At 43.4% G+C, this 25,713-nt stretch overlaps 1 protein-coding gene across 4 annotated transcripts; it reads right to left on the minus strand.

Moving 5' to 3' along the window:
- Positions 1-728: 728 nt before the first annotated feature.
- ENO1 (enolase 1) lies at positions 729-23,737 on the minus strand. 4 transcript variants are annotated; one of them, XM_087878904.1, is made up of 12 exons: positions 23,545-23,737; positions 16,696-16,789; positions 16,473-16,568; positions 12,823-12,881; positions 10,028-10,097; positions 8,379-8,512; positions 6,757-6,979; positions 5,352-5,549; positions 4,234-4,435; positions 3,370-3,478; positions 2,353-2,411; positions 729-1,322 (listed from the first exon to the last, which is right to left on the minus strand). In XM_087878904.1, the coding sequence occupies exons 2-12, from the start codon at positions 16,778-16,780 to the stop codon at positions 1,253-1,255; spliced, it is 1,305 nt and encodes a 434-aa protein (XP_087735030.1). In that variant the 5' UTR covers positions 16,781-16,789; positions 23,545-23,737; the 3' UTR covers positions 729-1,252. The 4 variants fall into 4 exon arrangements, with proteins under 4 accessions (XP_087735030.1, XP_034282304.1, XP_087735028.1 ...); XM_034426413.3 differs by lacking the exon at positions 12,823-12,881 and adding an exon at positions 12,478-12,536 and having other exon boundaries at positions 23,486-23,662; XM_087878902.1 differs by having other exon boundaries at positions 23,486-23,617.
- Between the last annotated feature and the right edge of the window lie 1,976 nt (positions 23,738-25,713).

A 25,713-nucleotide genomic window follows, 5' to 3' on the forward strand; every position in this document is an offset into this window, starting at 1 on the left:
ATGGCTTAACACAACCACCAGCAAGGCAGCTCTGCAGACAAACCACCATTCCCCAACAAGGATCCAAGAAGTTAACTTCTCTCTTCCTTTCCGTCAAAACTGGGCAAACCAAATCCACATCTTTGCTATCAGGGAAGCTGCAGAGCCAGTCCTCAAGTTCAACTGGCTAGTTTGATTTTCCCACCCACCACCCTCAATTTACCGTATTTTTCAGAATATAAGATGCACCTTAGTTTTTGGGGAGGAAAATAAGAAAAAAGCTGATTGGCCGGTGGATCAGCCTCCCGGAATATCCCCAATCAGCTGTTCCAGAGGTGAATTTTACCAACAGATTCCTTGGTTGTGAGCTCTGTGCCTTGTTTTTTGTTTTTGTTTTTGCTTTTTTTTTCTGCCTCTGAAACTTCTGAAACTCCATTTCAGAAAAAAACTTTTTTTCCTGCCTCTGAAAGCCTCCGAAACAGAGCTTCAGAAAAAAAAGCCTCTGAAGCTCTGTTTGGAGGCTTTTTTTCTGAAGCTCTGTTTGGAGGCTTTTTTTTCTGAAGCTTTATTTCTGATGCTTTTTTCAGCCTCCGAAAAAAGAAATTTGAGAAGCTGGGCGGGGCTGCATTCGGAGTATAAGACGCACCCAGATTTTCACCCTCTTTTTTGGGGGGGAAAAGGTGTGTCTGAAAAATACGGCAACTTCCTTTCTCATCTCGCCCCCAAAAGAAGAACATCAACAAAACACCAACGCTTCTCTGTTTTTATTTGCCTCACAAGAGAATTTCTGGGGTGGTGGGGGTTTTTTGGGGGGGGGGGTGAACAGGTAGCTCAGATGGCTTTGCAAATCTTTTTCATACACTAAAGGGGAGGGAGGGATAGGAGTTGAGGATAGGAGGGGGGAGCAACAAAGTGAGAAGGAAAAAAAACAACCGACAGCATCTGAAGCAAAGGCAGCAAAAAAATGGTTTACAGTATAATTCGAAGAGGGGGGGGTGTTCTCCATTCCCAGGTCCCCAGCAATGAGAAGCTGAGCGAACCGTCCTTGCCTTGAGACCCTCCCCACAAGCACCCCCATGTTTCTTGAAAAGCAACAGCTGGAGAGAAAGGAGGCATGGGGAGCGGAGAGAAAAGATTTACAGGATTGCAAACATCGAACCATTTCCGTCAGCTGCCCTTCCTTTGCTACGACGCAGGCGCTAAGGGGGAAGAGGGGACTAAATGTATTCCTCTAATGAGCCTCGTGTCCTGGGACAGCCACGTTTTTTTTTTTTTAGTTGACTCGGGGGTTTCTGAAATTCCTGCCGGCAAAACGGGCCTTGCTCCCCAGCTCCTCTTCAATTCTATAGGAGGAAGGAAAAAAAACAAGGAAAATCGTTTTTTTTTTAAAGCCCCCACAGCAAGAAATACAGGCAGTCCTCGGACTTACGACCAAAAGGGAGCCCAAAATCTCTGCTGCTAAGCCAGACTATTGTTAAGTGAATTCTGCCCCGTTTTACGACCGGATTTGCTTAGGTGAATCGCTGCAACTGAGAAGGACAGGGTTGTAAAATGTGAGAGATGGTCATAAGCTGTTTTTTTTCAGCTCCGTTGTAACTTCGAACAGTCACTAAACAGAATGTTGTAAATCGAGGACTACCTGTAAATAGCCCACAAGTAAAATATGGGTGGGGATCATCACAGTTTCCCCCACCCCAAACAAGTTGCATTGATAATTTAGCAATGTTTCCCCAACTTGGCCAGTTTAAACAGGGTGGACTTCAACTCCCAGAATTCCCCAGCATTACATCACTTCCTGCAGAGTTGTTAGAAGACCACTTATTCTCATTAGCCTGAGCTCACCTGCCTACATTAAGGAAGGGGAAAAATTAAAATGGGAAGATTTATTTCTTTTATTTGTGTTTCGTTATTTCTAAACCACCCATCTCCCTCAAAAGATGGGCTCCTCCGGCAGGGGGCAATTTAATACAACTGATAAATAAAAGAACTTATTAAAAAAAACCTTAACGTTCAAATTAAATTAGGTTGAACGCTTTTAAAATTATAGAACAAGGACAATAAAGATCAAAGGCAGAAAATAAAAAATATTACTCGATGGAAAGAAAAAGTTTTTTTCTTTTTCAATTTTCCGTCTTATTTTGAAATCTTTATTCTTCTGTACTTTGTTGAATATTTAAATTAAAAACGATTTCTTCTGCAAGCGCTATTGATGCATTGAACAGAACTTGGCCATTTTACAAGAACCCAGAATTTAGAGGACAATTCAATTTAGGGAATAATTCAAATCTTTATTACGGCCACAGGTCATAGATGAAAAGGAAGATGTTGCCCTTTGACCCCCCAAAAGAATCTGGCCATAAAAACTGCCCTTACCTTAGAAGTTGATTGTATTTAGCTAGACGTTCGGATCGGCAAGGAGCACCAGTCTTAATCTGAGAAAAGAAAATTAGTATGAGCCTACAAGGAACCGAGAACTCACAGCCAACGGCGTCATTTTGAGCCTTGGTGGCGCAGCAGACTAAAGTGCTGTTAAGTAACACCAGCTGCCTGCAATTACTGCGAGTTCGAATCTCACCAGGCTCAAGGTTGACTCAGCCTTCCATCCTTTCTAAGGTAGGTGAAATGAGGACCCGGATTGTGGGGGCAATAAGCTGACTTTGTATAAAAAAGAACACCGCTTATAGGGGGGTCCGAAAGCCCTACTAAGCAGGTATATACAAAAGTAGGAAGGCTACTGCTTAACGCATTGTAAGCCGCCCTGAGTCTCCAGAGAAGGGTGGCATATAAATCGAACCAATAAATAAATAGATAGATGATAGATAGATAGATAGATAGATAGATAGATATAGATAGATAGATAGATAGATAGATAGATAGATAGATGATAGATAGATAGATAGATAGATAGATATAGATAGATAGATGATAGATAGATAGATAGATAATGTTTCATGTGACAAAAAAGACTCCTTAGCCAGGATCTAACCAGCTTCTCCAACAAGCCACAGAATTATCATTCTCATAACAATACACCAACGTTTCGCAGTCATTTTGAAGATGTGTGGACTTCAACTCCCAGAATCCCACCAGCCAGTTTAGCTGGCTTGGGGAAAGGGGGGGGGGGATTCTGGGAGTTGAAGTCCACACATCTTCAAAATGGCTGCCGTTCAATGCTGCAGGACATCCCATTCACACAAAGCCCGCAACAAGCTTTCCGCATCGTGGCTTGTTTCGCAACCCACCATTGGTCATATGAAACAATACTGCCCAATCTTCCTTCCGGTATTTCCTTCCCGCTCTTCCTCTCCCCGTGCACCCTTTAGGCCGATGCACGACCCCAACCTCCCCCCACATTCTTCCAGCAACCTTTGGGGCAGGTAAACTCCTCACCTGTCCTGTGCAGAGACCAACCACCAAGTCGGCAATGAAGGTATCTTCCGTCTCTCCGGAGCGATGGCTCACCATCACCCCCCATCCGTTGGACTGAGCCAGCTTGCAGCTAAAAAGAAAAAAAGGAAAGGGAAAGGAGACCACAGGGTGATTTTCCAACCAGCAAGCAAACATCAAAACCAGGGGCTGGGTGACTTTTCCCTGAATTTGATGCTACTGTGTCCTCTTTCCTCGAAAAGGAAAGCAGGCTCAACTCGTTTATCGACTTCGGTCGCTATACAAATAGGTTGCACGTGAAGGATTTACCTGTAATTCATTCCATTTCACGTTTTGTACATCCCGAGAGATATTTTCTCTCTAAACCTTGATTTAATGCCTTGAGTCACGGGTGTCAAACTCGAGGGCTGCAGGCCACATCCGGCCCCCTGGATGCGGGGCCGCCCTGGAAACAGCCAAGGACCAACCCGCGGTGTCTCTGCCAGCAAAAACGGAGCTCGGCAGGGCCGCGTGCTTTCACTGGCAGAAGGTTGCTGGAAGACGTCACAGCCGAAAACTGAGTTCGGGAGCCCGTTTTCACTGGCAGAGCCCCCAAACGAGTGATGTCGAGCTGGCCACAGTCATCCTGGCCATGCTCCCCCCCCAGCCCCCCAAGGTCAAACACAACTGTGATGCGGCCCTCAATGAAATCCAATTTCAACACTCTGCTGAGTGGTCACTAAACAAACAATTGTTGTAAGTCGAAGATCACCTCCGTTCTCATTTATGAATCCCTTTCCTCCCGCCCCACCAGATCTCTGGAGTTTTGCAACATCCCGTCTGCCTCCCCCACAGGGGCTCCGCTAAACCTCCGGATGGAAGACTTACGCCTGCAGCGACTCGGTGACGGAGCCGATCTGGTTCACTTTGAGGAGAAGACAATTGCACGACTTCTCCTGCACAGCTTTGCTGATGCGTTTGGGATTGGTCACCGTCAGATCGTCACCCACCACCTGGATCCCGGCTTCGGCCGTGAACTTCTTCCAGGCTGGCCAATCATCCTGGTCGAAGGGATCTTCGATGGAAACCACTGAGGACGACGAAGGGGGAGAAAGAGACGGAGCTGAGATGGAGCTGACTGGCCACCAACTATCTCTGGGAATGCAGCTGTCGGGGTTCCAAGGAACGCCCCCAACGAAATAAAGCTCTGAGGTTCCAATTTATTAGGGATGTCATGTTGGCACATCTGGGAAAACCCGAATCTGAAAGCTTCCAGGTTTCCTCCACCCAGCTAACAGTTCACAGCCCTGCCCTACGCCCACAAGTTCATCACATTGTCCAATCAACTCTTCACACTCCGCCGGATACAATCTTCAGGCATTCTCCATCTGACGCAGGCAAAAGTCCTTGAATACGGAATGTTGTTATAACTAACTTTCTACCCCTCCCAACTTCCCCAGTCCTGGAGTCTTGGGAAGGCTCTGATGAGAGCTCTGCGTCGGAGGCAGAGAGGGGGCCAGGGCCGTCTGACAGTTGTCAGCTGCCTTCGGAGTCAGACATCAGTGGGGCAGAAGAACAGCTGGAGCCTGTTCCCAGTGTGAGCTGCCAGGAGAAGGGAACAGCTAAAGAACAAGGGTCGACTCAGGAGTAAAGCCACAGGTGGACGATGAATGGCCCCTCCCAGAGGGAATAAAAGAGGAGCGAAAGGGGAGTGAAGTTTGCAGGAGAAAATTAGTTCATTCCTGCATTCTTGCCAATGAAAGATATTGGCCTGGCCACTCTCCAAGCCTGATAAAGTTCGGTCATTGTGAACTACCTTGAAAGACTGTGGGAGAGGAAAGACTTTTGCTAGAGAGGAATTCACTGTAAATTAAATAAAAGGGGCTTATCAGGACGAGGACTCGGCTTCGTGCTGCTGGGGAAGCCTAGGGCAGAACAATTCCTCTGCGGCTGCCCTTAAGAGGGGAAGGCTCTGTATTCGAAACGTGCTAACACAGCATACACACCTGGGTAGTTTTTGACAAAGCTCTTGTACAGGTCAGCCAGCTGATCGGGAGAGATGTATCGGCTAGGATCATCCGGGGATTTGAAATCCAGGTCATATTTCCCTTCGCGGTAAAACTCAGAAGCCGCCACGTCCATTCCGATGACGATCTTATCCGTGTAGCCGGCCTTGCTAATGGCATTCTTCAGCAGCTCCAGAGCTAAAGAAGCAGACAAGCAAAGTCACTGAGTAAACAAGCCAATTAACAAGCAATTAAGCAAAAGAGCGATCGAGGTCTATCTGCTTTCCTAAGGACACACGCGAGCGTAAATTGGCATACCTGCAAAATCTGTGTTTCTCAAAACTTTGCAAATTTGAAAAAGATGTGGACTTCAACTCCCAGAATTCCCCACCCAGCACGAGGAATAAATTAAATTTATAATAAATTTAAAATAAATTGTGTTATAAATTCTGGGAGTTGAAGTTCACTCATGCTGGCTGGGGAATTTTGGGAGTTGAAATTCACTCATGGTGGCTGGGGAATTTTCGGAGTGATACTTGCTAGGGAATTCTGGGAGTTGAAGTCCACTCATGCTGGCTGGGGAATTATGGAAGTGAAGTTCACTAATGCTGGTTAGGGGATTCTGGGAATGAAGTCCACTCATTCTGGCTGAGGAATTCTGGGAGTTGAAGTTCATTCATGTTGGCCAAGGAATTTTGGGAGTGATACTTGCTAGGGGATTCTGGGAGTTGAAGTCCACTCATGCTGGCTGGGGAATTATGGAAGTGAAGTCCACTCATGCTGGCTGGGGAATTATGGGAATTGAAGTCCACTCATGCTGGCTGGGGAATTATGGAAGTGAAGTCCACTCATTCTGGCTGAGGAATTCTGGGAATTGAAGTTCACTCATGCTGGCCGAGGAATTTTGGGAGTGATACTTGCTAGGGGATTCTGGGAGTTGAAGTCCACTCATGCTGGCTGGGGAATTATGGAAATGAAGTTCACTAATGCTGGTTAGGGGATTCTGGGAATGAAGTCCACTCATTCTGGCTGAGGAATTCTGGGAGTTGAAGTTCATTCATGTTGGCCAAGGAATTTTGGGAGTGATACTTGCTAGGGGATTCTGGGAGTTGAAGTCCACTCATGCTGGCTGGGGAATTATGGAAGTGAAGTCCACTCATGCTGGCTGGGGAATTATGGGAATTGAAGTCCACTCATGCTGGCTGGGGAATTATGGAAGTGAAGTCAACCCATGTTAGCTGGGGAATTATGAAAGTGAAGTCCAGTAATGCTGTCTAGAGGATTCTGGGAGTTGGAAGTTCATTCATGCTGGCTGCGGAATTCTGGGAGCTGAAGTCCCCTTGCTGACTTTGAGAAACGCTCACTGCTTTAAAACCTAACCAATTCCACGCAAAGCCGATTTTACCTTCCTTGTTCTCCAGGATGTTGGGGGCAAAGCCTCCTTCGTCACCCACGTTGGTGGCATCCTTGCCATATTTCTCCTTGATAACATTCTTCAAGTTGTGGTACACTTCCGCCCCGATCCTCATGGCTTCCTTGAAGCTTTCTGCCCCGACAGGAAGGATCATGAATTCCTGCATAGCCAACTTGTTCCCAGCGTGAGAGCCACCGTTGATCACGTTGAAAGCCTTCGGAGACACCAAGGACCCCACAACAGTGGTTTAACCCACAAAACCAGAGATCCAGCGTAAAACCAATTCAAGCTTCTAGTGACTAGAATCTAGTCCGTAACACTCCCCAACAGTCTTGTCTAACTAAACCAGGGAGGGGCAGGGTGGGGCGGGGCCAGTCAGGAGTGGGATTTGGGGGTTCTCCAAACAACACAGAATCTTAGCTAGAGGTTCTCCCGAACCCCTGCAAACCCACCCCTGACTGAAGGGGTCTGTGGGGATTCTCAGTCATCCAGATCATGATTGTCCCAAAGGTGTCTTTTTCAAGAAACTACTGGACTTCCTTTGTTTTTTCCTTGAAAACGTTTCCCTTCTCATCCGAGAAGCTTCTTCCGTTCTGACTGAATGGCGGGCAGGAATGGAATATAAATCTTTCCAATCTCCACCGGCCAGAACTTTCGATGCAAACCCCAGACCCAAAGGTGTTTTTTTTTCCCAAGAGGACGCTAGACTTTATTTTTCCCTGAAGACATTTCGCTTCTCATCCGAGAAGCTTCTTCCGTTCTGACTGAATGACGGGCAGGAATGGAATATAAATCTTTCCAATCTCCACCGGCCAGAACTTTCGATGCAAACCCCAGACCCAAAGGTGTTTGTTTTTTTTTCAAGAGGACGCTAGACTTTCTTTTTCCTTGAAGACGTTTCGCTTCTCATCCGAGAAGCTTCTTCCGTTCTGACTGATGGGAGAATGGAAGGGTTTGTTATTCCATTTCCCCGCCGTTCAGTCAGAAATTGAAGAAGCCCCTCAAATGAGAAGCGAAATGTCTTCAAGGAAAAAACCCCTCAAAAAAAGTCCTTTTGAAAAAGCACCTTTGGGTCTGGGGTTTTTTTGCATCCAAGGCAGACATTTTCCATTGTGGCAAATTTGTGGATTTTTTTTTTTTTTAAATGAAAACTCACCGCAACCCCCAATCGATCCCCATATTTTACAGCTTAAAGGGGGGGGGACCTTCCCACAAGGGCCTGGTGGCTCAGCAGACTGATAGCACTGTAATTTAACACCAGCTGTCTGCAATGACTGTAAGTTCGAATCCCACCAGGCTCAAGGTTGACTCAGCCTTCCATCCTTTCTAAGGTAGGTAAATTGAGGACCCAGTTTGTGGGGGCAATAAGCTGACTTTGTATAAATATACAAAAAGGATGAAGGCTATTGCTTAACACCTTGTAAGCTGCCCTGAGTCTCCGGAGAAGGGGCGCATATAAATCAAATTTAAAAAAAAAAAAAAAACCAAGAGAGAATAAAATCCTCCACAAAGGATTAACGGATTCCTGCATTCACACTCTCAAAGATTTGATTTGCAGCTTCATTTCCGGCCCAGGGTCGGCCTTCCACACGGGCACAGCAAAATAAACTTACCGGCACCGGCAAAACAACTTCTTTGTTTCCTGCCAGATCAGCAATGTGACGATACAGGGGCACCTCCTTCTCCGCCGCACCAGCCTTACACACCGCAAGAGACACACCCAGGATTGCGTTTGCACCAAATTTAGCTGCCGTAAAGAAGAGAGAGAGGGGGAGGGGGGGGAGAGAGAGAGAGAGAGAGAGAGAGAGAGAAAGCGGGAAATAGATAGATAGATAGATAGATAGATAGATAGATAGATAGATAGATAGATAAATAAATAAATAAATATTATTTGCTTGCAACCAGTTCTCACAACACAGGTTGCTGCCTCTCAAATTATTTTTCACCTCTGGCATTGTTTAGCCATAGCAATAGCACTTTTAAGACTTATATACCGCTTTGCAGCCCTCTCTAAGCGGTTTATAAAATCAGCGTATATTGCCCCCAACAATTTGGGTCCTCATTTGACCCACCTCGGAAGGATGGGAGGCTGAGTCAGCCTTGAGCCAGTTGGTCAAGATCGAACTGCTGGCAGTGGGCAGAGTTAGCCTGCAGTACTGCATTCTAACCACTAGGAGGGAGGGAGCAAGAGCCCTTAGACTTATATATCACTTCACAGTGCTTTACAGCTCTAAGAGGCTGACAGAGTCAGCCTCTTGCCCCCAACAATCTGGCTCCTCGTTTTACCCACCTCGGAAGGACGGAAGGCTGAGTCAACCTTGAGCCTGATGGGATTCGAACTGCCAAAATTGCAGGCAGCCAGCAGTCGGCAGAAGTAGCCTGCAGTACTGCACTCTAGCCACTGCGCCACCGTGGCTCGTTTCAACATGAAAACGAGCAGGATTATGCTATTTTGGGCTGGAATAATTTTTTTTCTTTTTTTTTTTTTATTGCAAAAGTTTTACAATTACATTTTCACCCCTTTTCCCCCCCCACCCACCCCCAAACTTCCCAACCTCCCTAACCCTCCCCTCCCCCCAGACTTCCCTATAATATACTCAAACTCATAAAGAACCCTAATATAACACTTATATATAAACCTCCCCTATATAATTTTTCTCTTTGTCTCATTACATTGAAAAATTTCTAGTACATTATTTTCAAATAAAAGCTATTTGATACTTTCTAGTTTGATATTTGTTCTGAACATATTCTATCCACCTTTTCCATTCCCTTTTTCTATCTCTAGCTCTGCCCCTTTCAAAATTAAGCCAGACGTATCTTTGGCTCCAATTAAATCCTTTGATGCAAACCCCAGACCCAAAGGTGTTTTTTTCAAGAGGACACTGGACTTTCTTTTTCCTTGAAGACGTTTCGCTTCTCATCCAAGAAGCTTCCTCACCTCTTGAAAAAAAGCATCCCGAATGACTTGAGAATCTCCATAGACATTTACTAATAAATACCTAATTAAGTCTCAATAATAAATAACTAGTCAAAAGTTTCCACTAACAGCAGAGGTGGACAGCTAGGAGATTTGAGTGGCAAATCTCGGTTTCTCTCTCATTGCTAACCCTTTGAATGCTCCAAATAGCAACCTAGTTCTTTGCCGAGGATTGTGTCAGGGGGCAGGAAAACACAAGTGTGTTATCATTAAAATAATTTCAAAATAATTTTCTTTCCCCCCCCCGCCCCCCATATGCAAGGGTGTGGCTCTTTTACTTACACTTGTTCTCAGATCCATCCATGTCAATCATCAGCTTATCAATCTTTTCCTGTTCCACCACGTTTACATTCTGCAGAGGGGCAGGGAAGAGAGAGAGATGAGAATCCAATCATAGTTTAGCATATGATCCCCAGTCCATAAGTTTCCCTCACTCCCACACAGGTTTCATTGTGGCTTCTAATTCTAGGTTGTGAATTAAAGTGTATAAAACAAGAATCCTTAGCTTAAAATAGGGAGGGGGGGATCAGACTTCAACTCCCAGAATTCCCCAGCCAGCAAAGCCGGGGATTCCAAACTTAGCAACTTTAATAAGACTTGTGGACTTCAACTCCCAGAATTCCCCAGCCAGCACAGCCGGGGACTCCAAATTTAGCAACTTTAATAAGACTTGTGGACTTCAAATCCCAGAGTTCCCCAGCCAGCACAGCCGGGGACTCCAAATTTAGCCACTTTAATAAGACTTGTGGACTTCAAATCCCAGAATTCCCCAGCCAGCACAGCCAGGGACTCCAAATTTAGCCACTTTAATAAGACTTGTGGACTTCAAATCCCAGAATTCCCCAGCCAGCATAGCCGGGGACTCCAAACTTAGCCACTTTAATAAGTTGTTGCTTTTTATGACCCCTCGTTTGGTGGCTTGCATTGCAGTAGATAGTCCTTGCCTTACAACCATTCGTTTAGTGACTGTTCAAAGTTGTAACGACATTGAAAAAAAGCGACTTGTGACTAATTTTCACCCTTACAATGGCAGCATTTCCCAGCGTCGCATGATCAAAATTCAGAGGTTTGGCAACCGATGCGTATTTATGACGGTTGCCATGTCCCGGGGTTATGTGATTTCCCCCATTTTACGACCTTCTGATAAACAAACACAATGGAGAAACCAGATTTATTTAACAACCACTTTGCCAATTTAACCACTGCAGCGGTTTACTTAGCAACAGTGGCAAGAAAAGTCCTAAAAGGGGACAAAATTCACTTAACAACTGTCTGGCTTAACAGTGGGAACTTTTGACTCAATTGTGGTCATAAGTCGGGGATTACCTGTAGGGGAGGGAAATCATCCAGTCCTCGGAGAAATGGTCCGGGGGATGCTTACCTTGCAAAATCTACAATTCTTTTACATTAAAACTTTTGTACAGGAAGTCCTCGACTTATGACCAGAAATGAGCCCAACATTTGTTGTTAAGTGAGACATTTAAGTGAGTTTTGCCTCGTTTTCTTTTTTTTTTTAGGTAGGTGACGTGACTAGAAGTTAGGTAGGATAGAAAGAAAATGTTTTTTAATATCAAGGGTTGATATAAGTTAGAATAAGCGATAGAAATAAGGGGGAATATTAGTGTATACACTTTTATACAGTAAAATAAAATCAATAACAAGAGGAAATATGGAATAATTGAATGATGATAGACTGTAACTTAATAGAAGTGTGTATTATTAGAAAAGTTGATTGAATGTAATAACTATGATTAATTTTACTAGTTTTATTTGTAATAGAATGCATGGCACCCACTGTTCACGCATTGATATGTTTGTAAAAATATAAAAAAAAAACTTGGGGGGGGTAGAAGTGAGTTTTTCCTCATTTCATGACCTTTCTTGCCACCGTCGTTAAGTGAAGCACTGCAGTTGGTAAGATAGTAACCCGGTTGTTAAGTGAATCGGGCTTCCCCATTGACTTTGCTTGTGAGAAGGTCGCCAAAGGGGACACAGTGTAAATCAGGGGTCAGCAACCTGCGGCTCTGGAGCCGGATGTGGCTCTTTCACCCCTCTGCTGCGGCTCCGTCACTCAAAATATGCGTCACAACCGCCAATGTGCGACACGCGAATTATTGAGCTTTTCAATCCCTGGTAGGGCCAACCATGGATAAATCCAAGAAAAGTTTCAGAAGAAAACAGAACATTTAATTCAACGACATATGCTAGTTTTATGTCCGTTCAAGAAAAGGGTTTTTGTGGCTCCCGGTGTTTTCTTTTCTGTGGGGAAACGGTGTCCAAATGGCTCTTTGAGTGTTTAAGGTTGCAGAGCCCTTGGTGTTAAGTATTAACCAGTTTAACCAAATTAATCATCTGAATTTTAATCCCAAAATCATGGGGATGCTACAAAAAGCTTTAACTAGGGAAAAACCAGTCCTAAATCACTTTGCTCCGTGCCGTTGTAACTTTGAACGGGTCACTAAACGAACAGTTGTCATCCGAAGACTATCTGCATTCGAATTTTTGAGCATAAAACTGACAACATCCCGCTTCAGCCCCACCGCCTTTCCCAAATCGTGCGAGGTGCTCAGGTTTAGAGACACACTCCCCCCCCCACCCAAAAAAGTGCTTTGCTCCTTCGGACGTCCTTGGAAACACACACAGGCCCCCATGCGAAGGATTTTAAAAAAAAACTGCTGCACACAGCACTCAGCCTACACTACAGGGTTAGCGTAAGGGGGAAGCATGCCTACCTTGTTAACCAGAGCGGGTGCAATTGTTTTATTCACATGCTCAACAGCCTTTGAGACACCTGGAAGGAACAACCAAGATCCATCACTAAACACCCCCCCAAAAAAACTCCTCAAGGAAAAACAGGCATTAGTAAAAGACGGCTCGGGGACGGGCTGGCAGGCCGGCCATTTAGAATTTCAGTCTCCTAGTCCTCAAGCCAAAAGATCCAAGCGTGCGTGGTTGTTAAAATCCCCTTTTTCTGAACAATTGCCGAGAAGAAGCGTCATTCAGGAATGCCAGCGAGGAGGCCAGCCGCCAAATCATGCAAGATGGCAGCACCCCGGCCACAAGTGTGCATCGGTTACCTGAGTGCACAGCGCTGGTGCCAGGAACATATTAACGTACTTAACGGCTCTGGAGACACCTGAGGGGGGCACCGAGTTTGTGGAGAGAAGGAGTGAAGAGAGAGAGGGGGGAAAGAAAGAAAGGATGAATGCCCACAAAAGGAAGACAAAAAAAAAAAAGCACTTCATGCATGGAAAAGAGAGGGAGCACGCATGAAATGCACAGCGAGAGAGAGAGAGACCCCTGGGACAGAGAGAGTGTATCTTGATAACAGTGTAACCCGACTTTTTAAGTTTTGAACTGGGGAACGTGGAACGAAACTCAAATCGCGCTGAACGGACCTGCCGCAGATATTCACAAGAACTCAAACCACGGTTCCGTGTTACAAAAACGGCGGCTTCGCGTTTCTTCCTGAATGGACCGCCTAATACCCCGTTTCCCCCAAAATTAAGACACCCCCTGATGATAAGCCCAATCAGGCTTTTGAGCGCATGGCAATAAGGCCAAGCGCTTATTTCAGGGTTCAAAAAAAAATATAAGACAGGGTCATATTTTCAGGGGAAAAGGGTATCAATCATCTATCTACCTATCTACCTACTTATCTATCTATCTATCTATCCATCCATCCATCTATCATCTATTTATCTATCCATCTATCTATCATCTACCCTGTTTCCCCCAAAATAAGACACCCCGATGATAAGCCCAACCAGGTTTTTGAGCACATGGCAATAAGGCCAAGAGCTTATTTCAGGATTCAAAAAAATATAAAACAGGGTCATATTTTCGGGGGGAAAGAGTATCTATCATCTATTTATCCATCTATCTATCATCTATTTATCTATCCATCTATCTATCTATCCATCCATCCATCTATCCATCATCTATTTATCTATCCATCTATCTATCTATCTATCTATCCAGCCAGCCATCTATCTATCCATCTATCTATCATCTACCCTGTTTCCCCCCAAATAAGACATCCCCTGATAATAAGCCCAATCAGGCTTTGGAGTGCATGGCAATAAGGCCAAGCGCTTATTTCAGGGTTCAAAAAAAAAATATAAGACAGGGTCTTATTTTCAGGGGAAAAGGGTATCAATCATCTATCTATCTATCTACCTACTTATCTATCTATCTATCCATCCATCCATCATCTATTTATCTATCCATCTATCTATCTATCTATCTATCTATCTATCCTGTTTCCCCCCAAATAAGACATCCCCTGATAATAAGCCCAACCAGGTTTTTGAGCACATGGCAATAAGGCCAAGCGCTTATTTCAGGATTCAAAAAAATATAAGACAGGGTCATATTTTCAGGGGAAAAGGGTATCAATCATCTATCTATCTATCTACCTACTTATCTATCTATCTATCCATCCATCCATCATCTATTTATCTATCCATCTATCTATCTATCTACCCTGTTTCCCCCAAAATAAGACACCCCGATGATAAGCCCAACCAGGTTTTTGAGCACATGGCAATAAGGCCAAGCGCTTATTTCAGGATTCAAAAAAAATATAAGACAGGGTCTTATTTTCGGGGGGAAAGGGTATCTATCATCTATCTATCCATCTATCTATCCATCCATCCATCATCTATCTATCCATCCATCTATCTATCATCTACCCTGTTCCCCCAAAATAAGACATCCCCTGATAATAAGCCCAATCGGGCTTTTGAACGCATGGCAATAAGGCCAAGCGCTTATTTCAGGGTTCAAAAAAAATATATAAGACAGGGTCTTATTTTTTGGGAAACACGGTATCCCTTCCAGTTTATTAAACAGGACGGTCGTTTTAACAGGCGTCAAACCTAAACGTGGTTTGCGAGGCACGTCAAGGCGATATTTCCACCGTAGATTGCAAGCCACGGTTTTAAGGCGCATGCTTTCTTTAATTTGGCAAATCTATAAACAGGTTGCAGAATCTCTCTCTTTTTTCTTTTTTTTTTTGCAGGGCAAGAAAACTTGATGATTTAGCTGTTTTTTAGTTTTTTAGCTTTAATTTGTCAATGGGTTTTAATTCGAATTGTTTTAAATTTGGGCCAAAGTTATGTAATTCTTTTAATAATTTTAAATTTTGTATTGATAGGTGTTTTAGTTCTGGCTGTGCACCGCCCTGGGTCCACTAGGAGAAGGGCGGCATACAAATTGAATAAAATAAATGAATAAATAAATGAATGAATGAATGAATGAATGAATGAATAAATAAATAAATAAATAAATAAATAAATATGTTGTGCTATGCGACAGCTAACATTTGCAATTGCATGGTGAGTTTTTGAAGTTGTGGTGACGTTTCTAAGCTCGCTGATGTTACGGGTTCAACCTTAAAAGCTGGATCGTGGACTTTTTAATGCAAGGGAACAAGTGGTTAAAAGAATCAAAAGCTTTATATACTAAACTAGATTTTTAATATAAAACGACACTCTAAATTCAGCTTTGCAGCTCTTGAGCAGAACGAAATCTCCGTTTTGTGTTTTTGTTATGACACTGAGTTGTCCCGTCCCCCCGTCCCCCCGTATGGGACTTGAGCCAGGCCGACAAGCCATCGCCCCAGAATTTCCCAAAGCACATTGACCAAGGGGCCGAGTGGTACAGCGGCCTAGAGGTCTCGCCTCACAATCAGGAGGCTGCGAGTTCGATCCTAGATAGCGGCAGATAATTTCTCTCTGCATCTAGGCACACTGAGAATATATCTGAAGAACAAAACTCCGCACTGGCGACAGGAAAGGCATCCGGCCATTAAAACACTCTGCTAGCGCCATTCAGTTGCCCAGACTCCACCCCGCAAGGGATTATGGGATCATTAAAAGACTAAAAAAAAAAAAAAAGAACAGCGACCAGGGGCAATTAGCGTCTTCCTTTCTGCTCCAATATGATGGGAGAACATATGAAAAAAGCGGTCAGCTTATTCCATCTGGGATGGCATCACGGCACAAAGACCTACTAAAGCCGCTTGCAAGGAGGTATTTATGTCTGAGCCTCTTGGGGGTAGGGGGGAAATATACAATAAATATTCAATAAATATGGAATTACCAGTGATGAAATCCATTTTCCTACTACCAGTTCTATGGGCGTGGCTTGGTGGGTGTGGTGTGGCTTGGTGGGCGTGGCAGGGGAAGATACTGCAAAATCCCCATCCCCTCCCCACTCCTGGGGGAAGGATACTGCAAAATCCCCATTCTCTCCCCACTCCAGGGGAAGGATACTGCAAAATCCCCATTCATGGGGGAAGGATATTGCAAAATCTCCATTTCCACTCCACTCTGGGGCCAGCGAGAGGTGGCATTTGCCGATTCTCCAAACTACTCAAAATTTCCGCTACCAGTTCTCCAGAATCTGTCAGAACCTGCTGGATTTCACCCCTGGGAATTACCGTATTTTTTGCTCCGTAAGACGCACTTTTGGGTCACCCAAAATTGGGTGGAAATGTCTGTGCGTCTTATGGAGCGAATATTGCCGAAGCCCCGCCCCGCCCCGCCGTTCATGAAGGAGGCAGAAAATGGGACACCCGGAGGCCAAAAACGGGAGTGCGTCTTATGGTCAGGTGCGCCTTATGGAGCAAAAAATACGGTATTTGAAGGACACTGCTAGCAAAGCAGAGCAGATTGACAATTTTCGAGTGAAAACGTAGCCACCGCTAGTCGGTAGGGGTTACCTTTCCCCAGGAAGCGAGTCTTGTCGTTGTCACGGAGTTCCAGGGCTTCGTAGATACCAGTTGAAGCTCCGCTGGGAACAGCAGCACGGAAGAGACCTGGGGAGGGTGGGAAAAAAGGAGAACCCCATTTGTTGAGCCGAAGGAAAGGGATCCATTTTCCCAGCCTCGTGAGCGAAAAAAACAATTTGGGGGAGGGGCCCAGGTTCTTCCCAGGGCGGCTGACCTTTGTTGGTATAGAGGTCTACTTCAACGGTGGGATTCCCGCGGGAGTCGAAGATTTCACGGGCGTAGACCTTAAGGATGGACATGTTGTTGGTCTAAAGAAGAAAGGACAAGGCAAAAAAAAAAGTTTTGACTTTCCAAAAACCCAAACATATCCACATATTCTGGAAGCCAGGAATGTGAAGCAGCGAGTACAAATTTTTTTGGGTTCCTAAGACAAGTTGCACATCAGTAAATACACTGAGGGCTAGAAACTTTGCTAGGGGGGAGGGAGGGGAGGGGAAAGAGGAGAGGGGGGAGGGGAGTAGGGGAAGGAGTCAACCTTGAGCCAATTGGTCAGGATCGAACTGCTGGCAGTGGGCAGAATTAGCCTGCAATACTGCATTCTAAGCACAAGGGAGGGAGGGAGGGAGGGAGAAAGGAAGGAAGGGAGAAAGGAGAGGAAGGAAGGAAGGAAGGAAGGAAGGAAGGAAGGACCAAAGGAAGAGAGAAAGGAAAGAGAGGGAGGGAGGGAGAAAGGTAGGAGAGAAAGGAAGGAAGAAAGGAAGGAAGGAAGGAAGGAAAGGAAGGAGAGGAATGACTGAAGGGAGAAAGGAAAGAGAGGGAGGGAGGGAGAAAGGGAGGAGAGAAAGGAAGGAAGGAAGGAAGGAGAGAAAGGAAGGAAGGAGAGGAATGACTGAAGGGAGAAAGGAAAGAGAGGGAGGGAGGAAGGGAGGGAGGGAGGAGAGAAAGGAAGGAAAGACAAATGGAAGGGAAAGAAAAGGAAGGAAGGAAAGACAAACGGAAGGGAAAGACAAGGAAGGAAGGAAGGAAGGAAGGAAGGAAGGAAGGAAGGAAGGAAGGAAGAAAAGCTGACTTTGTATAAATATACAAAAGGATGAAGGCTATTGCTTAGCGCATTGTAAGCCGCCCTGCGTCTCCGGAGAAGGGCGGCATATAAATCAAATTTTTAAAAAAGGGGGGGGTGTTAACGGGTGATAAAATAACCCACCCATCTAATCCATATCCTGTTTCCCCCCAAATAAGACACCCCCTGATAATAAGCCCAATCGGGCTTTTGAGCGCACGGCAATAAGGCCAAGCACTTATTTCAGGGTTCAAACAAAAATATAAGACAGGGTTTTATTTTCGGGGAAACACGGTAAATTAATCTGAGACAAGAGTCCAGATTTCAGTTTAGACCCAGAAAACAAACCGTGCTGGCATTCGTCCTCTGAAGGACGGATTAAAAATAAACTCATTTTTGTTCATATTTCAACAGAAAAGGAAGAAGTTCAATTAATTCACTGGAATTTGAAGGAAGGCAGACCAAAAAAAAAATAAAATAAAAAGAATAAAATAAAACAGGGTGGATTTGATTTAAATCGAGCTGATTTAAATCACAATTTAAATCATGATTTAAATCACTAGTAAAAAGGCTCGATTTAAATCCGCTCGATTTAAATCATAATTTTTAAAGAGCAACTGTCATCTCTGCTACTCCTTTGACCCACTCTTGACTCACCGATAGTCCCAGTGTTGCAGAATATACAGCCTCCTGCTACATAACTAAGCTCCATTTCATGCTGAATAAACTAAATTATGTACCTTAAATAGAAAACTATCTTACGATAGATTTTTACCCCAAAAGTTTTTTATTGAAATAAGTTCGATAAAAATAAAAAAAAATCCGATTTAAATTTAAAAAAATCCAATTTTTTTTAAAAAGCATTGATTTTTATCCACCCTGATATAAAAACAATCAGATTCCCAAGCTCAGATCTTTAAATGAGGGGAAAAAGAAAACAACCCATCATCACATTAGCTGCAATTCCAGTTTTCGCCCTGCAGAGAGAAAAAACGCTGAATTATAATTTCACCTCTCCCAACACGGGCTTTACCGGAAGAGAAGCCAGCGCCCTCGCCTGAATCTTTCCTCCAGCTAAGGTCACCTTCAAATTTATAAGCGCTGCCCTGAAAACACTCATGGAAAATTGATTTTTTTTTTAAATAAAATAAAATAAAATAAATCACATGTGTGGGGGTGCTCCAGGCTGTGAGTGAATAAAACGGAGCCTCTTCCCACTCGCACATCCGTGCGCTTGGAAACTAAGCCTGCTCTCAAATGTCTTTGCTCGACCTGACTCAGCGTTTTATGTAACTGTAAAAAAAAAAAAATAAGAAAAAGGAAAAAAAAAAATACTTTGCAGGGAGGAAATCAGTTCTGGAATTGGAATGACTCAGTTTCTGCAAACGGAAAGGCCAAGAGTTTTCCTGCTTTTTTTTTTTTCCCCTACTCTTCCCAGCCCAGAAGCCCAGATTCTTTTCGGAAGCAGTAACAGAGTTGGAAGGCACCTTAGAGGTCATCCAGTCCAACCCCCCCTTGCTGACGGAGGAGACCTATACTAAGGGATTCGAACCGCCAAACCGCCAACTGTCTTCGCCACTGAGCCACCAAGGAATAAAAAATTCGGCTCGCTTCCTCCTAAGCCCAGATTTCTCCGAGCGAAGCCTTCCCACCTTGCTGGGACTACAATAACCAACATTCCCGGCCCCTTCTGGAAGGGAGACCGTAAATCCAGACGGAGAATGAAACAGCTGGGGACTTATGACCGTTCTTCTCACTTTATGACCGTTGCGGCATCCCCATGGTTTACACCAGGGGTGGGCAAATATGGCTCCTTTTATGACCTGTGGACTTCAACTCCCAGAATTCCTGAGCCAGCTTGGCTGTCTCAGGAATTCTGGGAGTTGAAGTCCACAGGTTGTAAAAGGGGCCATATTTGCCCACTCCTGGTTTACACCATCTAGGTGGCTCAGTGGCTAAGACACTGAGCTCGTCGATCAGAAAGGTCTGCAGTTCGAATCCCTAATTCAGGTGAGGGAGCAGGGGGTTGGGTTAGATGACCTCCAAGGTCCCTTCCTTCTCTGTTACCGTTATACCTGATCAAAATTTGAATGCTTGGCAACTGGTTCCCGGTTTAGGAGAGGTTCTGGTGCCCCAGGATCGTGTGTGATCATCTTTTTGTGACCGTCTGGCAACCAGAGTCAATGGGAAAATCCGGATTCACTTAACAACCGTGTTACTCACTTAACAACTCTAGCTAGAAAAGTTGTAAAATGGGCCCAAAAACCTCACTTTTAACAAATGTCTCGCTTAACAATTTATATTTTGGACTCATTTGCGGTAACCAAGTCGAGACTTCCTGTACTCTACTGGTCTATTTAAATTTCTTTTCTGCAAGCCTCAGGGATCTATTTCGGGACCTTCGCCAAACTCTAAAATGGAAATCCACGTTGTGACACCACACCTAGATTTGAAGCTGGTGAGATCTCTTCCCTTCACCCTAGCTGGCCATCTGCGGCTGCACTAGGGATAAAATTACCCAGGAAGTTACAAACTATTCTAAAAATACGAGTTCCAGGTATATTAGTAAAAAAAAAAAAGAAGCAGATATACTGCGAACTCCGGAACTTAAAATTTTAAAATAATTAAAATATTATTTTACTAAGCTTTTGTCAGCCATCTGCTGATATCGTTAAGAGTATTAAACTACCATTACAGAGATCTCTGCCTATATATATATATACATATACATGTGTTTTTCTAGCCAGGAAATTGATAGATATACATATATATACATATATATACATACATACACACATATATAATATATATATAATATATATATAATATATATATATATATATGTCTTAAGTTTTCGGGGGTGTGCATATGCAAAAAATTAAAATCTTGGGTGTTTTCCCGCGTCATTTTAAATAAATTGGTTAAAATATTTAAAATCCTAGTTAAAATCACAGCTTAAAATCTTCTAAAAAATCTATAAGGATTTTTAGAAGATTTTAAGCTGGGATTTTAACCAGGATCTTAAATATTTTAACCAACTTATTTACAATTTTACAATTTAAAATAACAAATAATAACAACAATGCAGCTTCCCAAGAGAATATAAGCCTTAACCCTGAGGTGCTAACTTTCTACAGAAAATTTCCTTTAGCTAGAAATGCTGCCTCTTGGTTACAGGCTGAATTTATACCACTTTCTCACCTGTTGCACTTTTTTTTTAAAGAGGAGAATTTGCTGTGCCTCGTTGCAAAGCAACTTCTAACTCAGGTTTAAGATGTGTGGACTTCAGCTCCCAGAATTCCCCAGCCAGCCAGAATCCTGGGAGTTGAAGTCCACCTATTTTAAAAACTCCGGAGAGCTCGAGAAAGCTGCATTAAACCAATTGGCTTAAGACTAACAATAAAGAACAATAACTATTTCTCAGAAGAGAAAAATAGAAGTACAAAATAGAGATGTATCAAATGTGCGGAGTGGAATCAAAATGTATATAATATGAAGGTAGAAATGTGTAATACTAAAGAGATAGCTAAAATGTATAGTTCTCTATAGGGGAAAAAGGGGGAGGAAGGGGGGGAAAGGAAAAGGAGGGGAAGAAGACTGGAGTAAAAGATTATTTATTTTATTTGTTTCTCCAAAGACTCAAGGCGATTAAGATAAAAGGGAAGAAGAATAAAGTAATAACTGGAAGACCACTATGAAACAATGCTTAAATATGATAAGTTATTTATATGTTGTATGTTGTGTAAATGTCTGTGTTCTAATAAAATTACAAATTTTTATTTTAAAAAAAGAGAGAGAGAAAGCTGCATTAAACCCACTCTCCGTATTAAGCAATAATTTGAAATTTTCCAAGCTCTCTGAAAGAAGACAGGAGCACTTCCAAGTGCAAGAAACCTCTTTTCCATCCCCCCACCCCCGATTGCTGGCTGGGAATGATAGGCATTGGAGTCCCTTGAAGGCCACCAACCGGGATCAAGCTGTCCCCAGAAGGTCAGGGGGGAAGAGTTCCCCACATATTAAATATTTGGGAAGGCAGAAACGCAGGGGCCCGTTGCAAAGCAAAGAGGAATGTGCACGCTCTTGTGCAATTGTGTCAACAATTGCACAAGAGTGTGCAAAAGAATTAAAAAGGATGATTAAGGCCGCAAAGCTAAGCCACTCAATTAAACGTCACCGCCGTCGGGAGGACGTGACTCAGCCTCTCCGCAGGATGGGGAAATTTTTGGCTGCCGCGGCTAAGGACAAAACTCTCCGCACTTTGCAAAAGGGAGGAGCGGGCTAAGCATGAATGGAAGCATTCGGCTGCAACTTTCTGCATTACACAGCAACTGTCCTTCCCATCAATCACGGCTTGTCCTTCTCAGGAGACGGAAATATGTAAGGCACGTAAGGGCTGTCCGTCTCCAGTTGCTCCAGGCCATCTCCATCTCTTCATCATTTCCGCCTTAAGGAGGGGGGGCATCTGCACGTGGTCCCCCCCCCAAAGGAGGCTGCCGGCGGTCCACGTGCGAAGGATGCCCGCATCTTGGCTACCCACAAGCCAACCTGTTTTACAAAGGCAGCCTGTTGCAAATGGCTTCTGAAAAAAAAGATGCCGGGGGGGGGCCCTCTGCAGACTCTCTCCCTCACCCCCCCATCCATCCATCCACCCCCCCCAAAAAAAGAGACCATTTTCCCCAAAAATCAGGTCCTCCTGCAGCTTAGATCTTAAAACGTTTAAGAAATTAAAAATAAAAATTTGAACAAGGTCAGCAAAGCAAACGAAGCCCCCCCACCCCTTCATTTGCTTTGCTGGCCTTGTTTCAAATTTTATTTTTTTTCCTTTTAAAACCCTTTTTTCCCTTAAAAAGGATTTCCCTTTTTATTTGCAGATGTAAAAAAAAAACTGCAGGTTTTCTAGATATAGAACCCCTTTTCGCAGGGGATTTATTCCATTCAACATTAGAAAACAAAAATTAGAAACGGGGAAAGTATTATGATGCATATTGTTATATAAATATAAATAAATTACTAAGTATATGTAATCATTAGAAGTTGGAAGAGTACTACGTATATACTTAAATAGTATTATTATTGCTCTAAGTATTGTGTATAAAGTAAATTAACCCAGACAATATACTATTCACTAAGTAATCATGTATGTTAAAGAAAAAAACCATTTAAAAAAAAAAAACTGCAGGTTTTCTGTGCCACCTGAGTAGGAACAACAGGTTTGGTACCCATCAGTCCTTCCCCATTTTTACCCCTCTTTGCAGCCTTCCCCTCCTGGACAAAAGAAAGGATTAATCCATCTTTTGACTACCATGGAAGCCACAGGACCCCAAGATATAGACAAAAAAAAATGGGCCTGGAGCATTTTTTTAAAAAGTTTTCTTTTCTTGAGCCTTACAGCATCCTATCTGCTTTGCAGGAGATGAAACAAAAGCCCAAGTTTCTCCTTTTTAACCCTATTTTTCACCTTGCTTTGATTTTAGGCTAGATTTTTCCACCCATGTTGGGACTACTATGCACCCCTCCTACATCTGCTGGCAGGGAACCATAGGGCATGTAGTCCTGGTTAACTAAAGGACGCCATGTTGGGCTTCTTTTGGACCACTCGCTTAAGGAAACTATAGTTCCCCAGATGCAAATCATAAATAAAAATATTGAATGAATGCATTTTTTTTTAAATGGATGATGAAATGCTGGAAATGGAAAGGAAGCTGGGTCCCCCCCCCTTTTTTTTTTTAATCTCTAGCAAAAATGCAACCTTCGAAAATGTTTGCAAGGCACACCTATTTCCTTTTCCTTGCAAAAAAAAAATAAAAATAAAAGGAAATTTCGAAACGCCTTGAACCACAGCTTGCAAACGCCTGCAAGAAAATTGATCTATAAATGCATATGATTTTCCTGCAAAATATTATTCCCTCTCTTATCTTCCAAAGCAAACGCTTTCCCAACTTACCTTAGGCTAAGCTCTCTCGCGTTGCAGCAGCGCCTAAGGAAATAAAATTGCAATAATACCTTTTTTTTTTTTTGGTGGCTTTTTCTAATCACTGCAACGTTGCTCGCCTCGCGCACCCCGGGCAACTGAAGAAGACGCGGCCGGCGCGCACTAAACTATAGCCCGGTTCATGCAGATGAGATGGCCTCGTCGCGGCTTCTCATTGGCCGGCCGCGCCGCCCTGCCGCCCGCCGATTGGCCGGCGGGCCTCTCGCCAGGCTCAGCCTCTTGGCGCGTGCGCTACGTGCTCCGGCACCTTTCTCCTTCACGCAGTCGCGTGGGCGGGCCTAATTCAGTTTAGTTTCCTTTTTTAATTTCTTTTAGCGAGAGGCGGGGGGGAAAAAAATCCCCATTTTTGTAAAGCGGAGGGGAAGATTTTAATTTTTTTTTTTAATTTTCTTCATACTGTGCATTGGGTCGTTTGCAAAATTGGGATCATTGTCTTGCACGGAAATAATTCTTTTTAAGATTTGCAGCTTCAAAATGGGGCTGTTTTGCAAACAATCAATGGATGGAATATAGTGTTAAAACTTTATAATCGCATCCAGTAATCCAAAGTTTAATACCCACATTAATAACCAAAAGCTTATTTATTCTCAATATCCAAACTGAATAGTACAAGAGATCACAATTGAATCCAGCATTGAATATTTTTATTTAATACTTAATTTTCATACCAATTGAAACAAACTTTCTAAACAGAACCTGAAGTTTGTAAAATTGTAGCTTTAAACGTGATTTAGCTTTTAAAATAATAATAATAATCACGATTTGATGTGTTCCCTTTAGTGTTTCTGTGCCAATGTTTACTCTGAAAGAGAACTTCTGCATAATAGAGACGGATATCTGTAAAATTTCAACCAAGGAAGTGATGCATTTTAAGAATTCTAAAATGCTGTTTTCCAAACCCCAATTTAATTGCTTCTTTTAATGTCTATAAAACTCCAGTTTAATCGCTTGTCTTAACACAGACAGGGTTAGACTTAGCTGGTCAAAACTCATTTACAAGAGATTTGTAAAAATGTTGATTATAATGAATGAGAAAACACACCTCTCAGCCTCCAGTTTGGTCTAACTTGGCAAGAAACTTTTGTTATTATTTTTTTTAAAAAAGACCCCAAAATATGCAACCTTCACCTCCTTTGAAAAATTGGGTACTCTGTCTTTTCTGACACGTCCTGAACAGATTCATACACACAAAAAGAAAAACACCCCATCCATCGTAGTCAAACAAGATGCCATTTCACCGAAAAACTGGTGCCCGACAAATAAACCAATTTATGACTTAAAATAGGAAGGTTGGATGAAACCCCTGCGGTAAATGATGTACTAAATGCAGAGAGAGAAGGAAGAGGCCTCCAGCCCATCTTAGTAGCTTCAGAGAAGGAATTTGGCTCAGCCTCGCAATGAATTTCTTCTAGTAGCAATAAAAACACCGAAAGTTCTCGCTTTGGGCAAAAAAAAAATGCTGGGATTATTTTGTCCCAGCATCTGTTTTTTTTTTTTTTTCTAAACCATAATATAGCGCTGTGGGGCTGGTAGTGTGTGTAGACACACAAGGAGTATGTTGTATTGTTTTTAAGGTCCCGCAGCCACTCGTTTTCGGTGAGCGTCTGGAAGGATCGTGGTCAGAATTGGGAATTTTGGTGACTTCTTTTAGAAACAGCGGATTCCAGAGGTGGCCAGAAGCCACCTTGGTATCATCTCCGCCAGAGGTTTGGATGGTTTTTTTTGAAGGGGATGATCCGGTGGTATTTTAGCTGGTAAAACTTGCTTTTTCTGGTTTCTTTGCATGCTGAAATACGGAGTGCAGAATCGTAAAGCAAATTTAAAAGATGGGGGATTTTTTAATTTAGAACACCAGATTTGGAGCAAATCCCAGCCGTGTGCCGGTGGAAATCTGAATGCCACAACTTCCAAACACACGTGTCACAGGGACTGATAAGGTTTGGAAATCGATGGGTTGCAGCCCACGCTAAAAATCAACCTGTGGTTTGTTTGTTTTTATATCTCGGTTTAAGGTTAATCTGGAAGGCCAGCTCCTTGTGGCTAAATCCAAACCACAGTTCAGCCAAACCTCAGTTTATCAGGGCGAGAATTACCCTAAGTTTGCAAATGCAGCTAGATAAACTCACACAGCAAGCAGAGATACATACAACCTATTTTCCAGAGCACCAGAAGGCAAGACA

This window comes from Pantherophis guttatus, chromosome 15 (genome assembly GCF_059756535.1).
Source record: "Pantherophis guttatus breed Tessera chromosome 15, ASM5975653v1, whole genome shotgun sequence".
Classification (NCBI taxonomy): Eukaryota; Metazoa; Chordata; class Lepidosauria; order Squamata; family Colubridae; genus Pantherophis; species Pantherophis guttatus.

What these genes read in the sequence shown, in the direction of transcription:
- ENO1 (XM_087878904.1), bottom strand. Translation starts at nt 16,780, where the DNA reads ATGTCCATCCTTAAGGTCTACGCCCGTGAAATCTTCGACTCCCGCGGG. An exon ending in AGACCTCTATACCAACAAAG is followed by an intron (nt 16,569 to 16,695) that starts GTCAGCCGCCCT and finishes CACCCTCCCCAG; the next exon opens with GTCTCTTCCGTGCTGCTGTT. An exon ending in GACTCGCTTCCTGGGGAAAG is followed by an intron (nt 12,882 to 16,472) that starts GTAACCCCTACC and finishes TGCCCCCCTCAG; the next exon opens with GTGTCTCCAGAGCCGTTAAG.